This window comes from Mixophyes fleayi, chromosome 3, assembly GCF_038048845.1.
Source record: "Mixophyes fleayi isolate aMixFle1 chromosome 3, aMixFle1.hap1, whole genome shotgun sequence".
In the NCBI taxonomy this organism is placed as follows: domain Eukaryota; kingdom Metazoa; phylum Chordata; class Amphibia; order Anura; family Limnodynastidae; genus Mixophyes; species Mixophyes fleayi.
The window spans coordinates 150,301,802-150,307,688 of record NC_134404.1 but is presented as its reverse complement, the minus strand read 5'-3'; the positions used below and the strand labels follow the sequence as shown (position 1 = coordinate 150,307,688).

The window sequence follows — 5,887 nt, the reverse complement described above, 5'->3', positions numbered from 1 at the left end:
TTTCTAAAGGTATGCATTGTCGGGTTGGCATTGGTCCACATTCAGAAAGTCGACAACATTATGCCAACAACTCAAATGTCGAAAGTATTGTTAGGTCTACAATTCAAATGGAAACAGTATTTTATTATTAGGGATAGAAATAGAGATAGGGTTAGGGATATTATTGTCAACCTAAAAATACTGTACATGCTTTAGAAATTTTCTCAAACTATGACAGTTGTGAGGAAATCATTGTTGAGAAATTGGGAAGGAGGCTGATCTATAATCACAGTGTCAAAATCTGAAACATCATGCTCACATATAGCACTCATAGATACCCTTAGACTCTCCTCAGTATTCTGTGAGTGCTCAAGTTCTTCAGTCTCAATGTTTTTTTAATGCACTAATGTGAATGTTTTTGAGGTGACCGACCTACACTCTGAGTGAGAAGGGGGTGCATGGGATGTTAAGGAAGTCACATGACATGGCTGGGCACTCTTTGCAATGGGCACTCTAGAACGTGTCCCAGCAATAGCAGAACTCCTACTAGCAAAAAGTGGGCATGGTCTGAGCCTTTTCTTGTCACTGTAGGTGGTGTTTGGAATGTTAACAATTAAAATTTTCACCACCACATTCATAAGAATCATTTCCCTCAATTCTTACATCTAGAGCTGATGTTTTCTTTGAGATTGACATATAGGGCTAGATTTACTATCAGGAGTGTTTGTAAACCCGCCGACTTTCGGCGGATTTGGCGGCGGTTTAGCCATCGCCGGATTTACTAAGGCTAAACCCGCCGTCCAAACGGCCAAAAATGATGTTTCCAAACCCGCCTCTGTATACATCGCCATGACGGTTTCAACAATGTTCAACATACAAACAGCCGGATTTACTATTAGGGGGTTTATAAAGCCGCCGGAAAACCGCCATTCAAAAGACCAAAATGAAAGCGCTGCTTGTGAGCGGCGAGATTGTTCAAACAGTGTGCTGTTTCAGATATTTGGGCAATCAGAACAGAAGGAAAAGGGCCATTTCATGTTCAAAGTTTTTTCCTTTGGGATTGTATATGTTAAAAGGCCAGTGTCTTGTAATTGCAGTGTTGTTTTGGTTTCTTTTTCTCTTGTGTCTTCCCACCATGCAATTTATTTACTGATTTAGAAGAGGGGTGTTATAGCGTACCTTTGTACTTTGGTAAACTAGGTTCAGGTTACTAGAATAATCTGGTTGGGTGGCTATGTATGCACCTGAAAAGGGGTTTGATATTATCCTGGCTGGCTGTTTGATACATAATCTAGCAATACATCAACTTACCCCACCGATTATTGCAGTAGACAGTGAAGAAGAAGGGGTCCGTGTCACATCTGGTGATGTGCAGAGCACAGAGGGCGGAAGGGAGATTAGAGACCGTCTAATTGCAAACTACTTTACGTGTAAGTATATAGTATGAAAAACATTTTTTGCTCAAAAATGTGTTTTATGTGAGTGCAATTTTTATATTTTATTTTAAATGTTTTGTAAATTGGAACCTTTAAAAACAGGATAGTGTGTACTCCTCATGTGGTAAATATGAACATCCCTGGATTGTGACAGTCAGAGGTCAATGTTTAAGTGAAATTAGTGCATAGTTTTTAAAACATCAGTATACTCTTGTTTAATTAGCAGAAAAGAAACACTGACACCATAGAAATTTAACTGCATTTATTGCAGAACACAATAAATAATAACGTATAATGCTTACGCAAACTTGTGAAAACATGAAGCAATAATAATTATTGCACTACCGACGTCTTTTTGCAGGCATATCACAATGCTTGGTGCCACTCTCACCTCTCCTTGGAGGAGTACTCTGTACAGATGTGCTAGGCGTACTAGCGGTACTGGTGGTGGCTGAAGAGATAGGTGCCGGTAAACGGGCTACAATTTCTGAATGTAGTTGCCCTGCCAGCCGGGTCACATTGGCATTCCCCTCACGTACTGTGGAATGTAAGGCCTCCACACCCCCAGTCATTTGGGCCAGCTGCACATTGGTCTGTTCTAAAGCTGTTGCCAGACGGTTGATTCCAGCAGGGAGTTGACTATTGGAGCGGTGTATCCGCCTCAACTGGGCCGCAATTTGGGACATGTGGCGAGTTTGCCTGTCCATGAATAATGTCTGTTGCTGCTGGAATGCGCCAATAGACAGCGCCATTTCTCTGGCTGGGTCCATAGGTGCAGGTGCAGGTTGGTGGTGTGATGGTTCAGCAGGGCCAGGTGAAACTTCCTGGAGGCCAGACACAGGGGCATCCACTGTTACCAGGGTGATGGTTGTTAGATCCTCTGGCTCAGGGGACATTTCCAGGGACTCCGCCTAAGGTGGCTGGTATGAAGAGGGCCCTGTGTATGAAAAATGACGGTAAGTATATAGTATATAATATGTTTGTATATTGCATTCTGAACACTGGATAGGAAATAATAATCTTTAGCAACTACAGATTCTTTCACAATGTTTGCATTTCTGATTTCTAGTCCTATGCTACCTGCTTACGGATGCACTTATTATCCTTTTAATACCCATTATCATTTGGACTGTGTAGTACATGCTGGGTTATTTTGACTAAACTGCATGCTATCAAAAGTGGAGATGTTGCCTATAGCAACCAATCAGATTTTAGCTGTCATTTTGTTGAATGCAATAAATAAAGTAAAGGTATATTCTGATGGGTTTCTATAGGCAACATATCAGTTTAGTAAAATGTAGCCCTAACTTCTCATTGCAAACAATAAAAAGAAAAAAAAAAAAAACATTGACAGCAACATTTGCACAGAAAATCAAGTAACTCCATTATTTCTCTCCTAAACAGAAATCACGCACCTGCTTGCTCGTCTGTGCCCGAATCTCTCGCTGAAGGTGGAGGTGTAGGTCTGGCACTGGGACTGAACTGCGGTCCTGGCGATTCTGGATGTATTAGAAAAAGCATACAATGTATTTCCAGAAAAAAACAATTTCCAAATATACTGTTTATTGCACAAATGTGTTTGCAATTTTTGTATATTTTTTTCTATGAGAAAAAAAAACCTTTACAAACTATTAGAGGCAAAAATACACTTTGGAAAAAAAAAAAAAAAAAAGAATAATAAGAAAAAACGTTTGCAAAGAGAAAAGCAGTTTTAAAAAGAGAAAAGCAGTTTTAAAAAGAGAAAAGCAGTTAAAATACTGTTAGGTTAAAAAAAAACAAATAACTCACCAACTACTTGGCCAAAAGAGGGCGAGTCGGTGTCCTGGACATTTATGCCCTCTACAATTTCAGCCGGCATTATCTGGCGCAGCTCCTCCTCGTACGTGGTGTACTCCATACGAAGTGGGGGGCCACCACCCGTGCGCCTTGTCGACCTCCTTTCCTGGGCCATCTTCTCTTTAAGCCTCCTCTTAATATCAGAGAAGCGCTTGTGGCAGTGTGCCACTGTCCGCTTCAGTGGGCCCACCACGTTCACGGCATCACAGACTCTCCCCCACAGTTGGTGACGCCGCCTTAGAGGAGTCCGGGCTGCCAGGTTCCCTAGGATGACCTCGTAGCAGGGAATGATGTTGTGCACCAACACACAATTCTCATCATGTGAGAAGCGCACATTCCTCCCTGTCTTGGTCTTCCTGCCCTGTCCTGTCTCCTCAACCTCTCCCTCTCCCTCCTCTGACCCCTCAACCTCCATCTCCCTCTCCTCAGCCTGTTCTCCCCTCCTATCTCTGGACATTTTTACCCAGAAGACAGAAAAACACAAAACACTGAAGGACTTACAAACACAAAGAACAAACTACACTACCTACAGACACACTCTCCACACAGTCACACACAAGTAACACAGACAAAGGACAAGTCAAATACAAAAAATACAAGACAAAAAATAAATGAAAAAATAAATGTACAAAACAGGAAAAAACCACAGGACTACTCACACTTCAAACAGATATCGCTCCACCAATCCACCAAACTCCAACTCTCACCAACTCTCAGCAAACCACTATCCTCCAAACTCCTCTCACAAAACTCCTCAAACCCCTATCAAAGAAAAAGTGTCAGGCCAGTGGTTTATATAGGGCTTGTGATGTCAAATCTCCTGATCTTTAAAATAGCCAATAGTAACAGGCCAGGAGACAGGTGTAATTTTCAAAAAAACCGCCTTTACACAAAAGCGCCGTCATTTAAAGCAAAAGCGCCATGTTCTATTCAAAGCCGCCGGCGGCTTTGAGCATTACATCCCGCCGTTACATCGCCGGCGGCTTCAAATTGAAGCTGAAATGCGCCCATTAGTAAATCCGGCTGTTTTCAATGCAAACACGCCGGAAAACCGCCGCGATGCATGGCGGTTTGAAGCCGCCATGCATCACGCCTGATAGTAAATCTAGCCCATAGTGTTTTGGATTTTGAGCATGCTTTGTTACACTTTCTTTCTGCATGACCTTTTTTTCATAGTACAAGACGAAAAAATACTACTGGCAGTATTGGTACTGGGAAGGACAACAGTACATGAAGTCCTAAAAGAACAATGCTCTAAAACCAGAGGAGATTCGCAGACGGCAAGAGGAGAAGCGGATTCAACTCCACAAGCATAAACGTGAACAGCAACTTTTCAAACGCCGCAATGTAGAACTTGTATCTGAAGACACACCCATATTTGATGGGCCTTTGATGGATTCCTATGTCAGCTCCACCAATGTTGGGGATGGAGTTATTTTCCATGACATGTTGGATTACTGGTGTCTGACGACCCTGACCTGCAGTTGGCCACAACACAAAAATTCCAAAAGCTGCTATCTAAGGGTATACATTTTTGAGTCTTTTATTTGTTGGATACAGTCATCAGAAAAAGAATTCTCCCTTTAGATATTGCTTGCAAAGTATTGATAAATATTATCAATACTTATCCTGACCTGTAGACTGATCCATGGTTGACAAGAGGAGCAAAGGTACTTGAAGTTGGAGCTACTTGTAGCTGCCACCACAACAGGTGAATTCCAAATGAGATAGGGAAAGGAGAGAATGTTACCTTACAATTATTCAGACACTCCACAATACAATTCAAATTTAGACAATTGGTTTTTAAAAAAAACAATATTTTCTTTTTTTTGGTACTAAAGATGTCACTGATACTTCCCCTCACACAATTGCATTCAGATTGAAACACTTGTGATTTTAAAAGTAAGTCTTTTTTTTGGGAGGAGTGTGCTGCTCAGTCGTACAGCACCCTGTTTTTGTTCCACAAAATAGTTCAGGTTTCTATACTATATATATATATATATATATATATATATATATATATATATATATATATATATACTATAATAAACTATTGCAACCAGTAACCAACTGCTTTTCTACTCTTCACTCACACTTAATTGATCAGCACACAATTCCAGCAGACTGATATCTAAACAGAATCTTAAGATTTGTGCAGTAAAATCACAGCTATTGCAATATAAATTGCCTATTTCCCCCTGTCTTCACGCAAGGATTGTCAAACCTGACTTTTGCCTTGGCATTAGTTTTGCTGAAAAGCCCCAAACCTCTATACCACTGTGGCAAGTTCTTTATAAAACTGTGGGTCCGACTGCACCACCCACTTTAATAAATCAAATAGGTGCTGCAGCCATTTTTTATAAATTTTGGAAAGCTCAGATAATTGTGATCCAGCTTTTCTTGGTCATAGCCCCACTTGTGATACCGCTGGGCTTAAGACTGCCCCTGAAACCTGAATGGGGGCCAATGTCTCACACTTTAAGCACAGATAATCATAGGCCTGGTCCTCATCCAGACTCATATAAGCTCACTGAGCTTTGCCAGTTAGATATGACACCAGCCTCTCAGCTCAAACTTCAAGAGGCCAATTTTCCTTTTTGCAATTTTCACAAAGGACATCAGATATACTTCTATGT

The 5,887-nt window shown here is 41.1% G+C and overlaps 1 protein-coding gene across 1 annotated transcript; it reads right to left on the bottom strand.

Annotated features, from left to right (window-relative positions):
* Positions 1 to 2,326: 2,326 nt before the first annotated feature.
* Positions 2,327 to 4,066, bottom strand: LOC142143194 (myb-related transcription factor, partner of profilin-like). Its single transcript, XM_075200904.1, has 3 exons — positions 3,204 to 4,066; positions 2,831 to 2,914; positions 2,327 to 2,352 (listed from the first exon to the last, which is right to left on the bottom strand). Exons 1-3 carry the CDS (start codon positions 3,706 to 3,708, stop codon positions 2,327 to 2,329), a joined length of 615 nt encoding a protein of 204 aa, XP_075057005.1. The 5' UTR covers positions 3,709 to 4,066.
* Between the last annotated feature and the right edge of the window lie 1,821 nt (positions 4,067 to 5,887).

Bases quoted from the DNA above. Each gene is read 5' to 3' on its own strand.
- LOC142143194 (XM_075200904.1), bottom strand. From the start codon at position 3,708: ATGTCCAGAGATAGGAGGGGAGAACAGGCTGAGGAGAGGGAGATGGAG. The intron at 2,915-3,203 runs GTGAGTTATTTG...TAATACATCCAG, and splicing joins CTCTTTTGGCCAAGTAGTTG to AATCGCCAGGACCGCAGTTC. The intron at 2,353-2,830 runs GTGCGTGATTTC...TTTCATACACAG, and splicing joins GGGCACAGACGAGCAAGCAG to GGCCCTCTTCATACCAGCCA.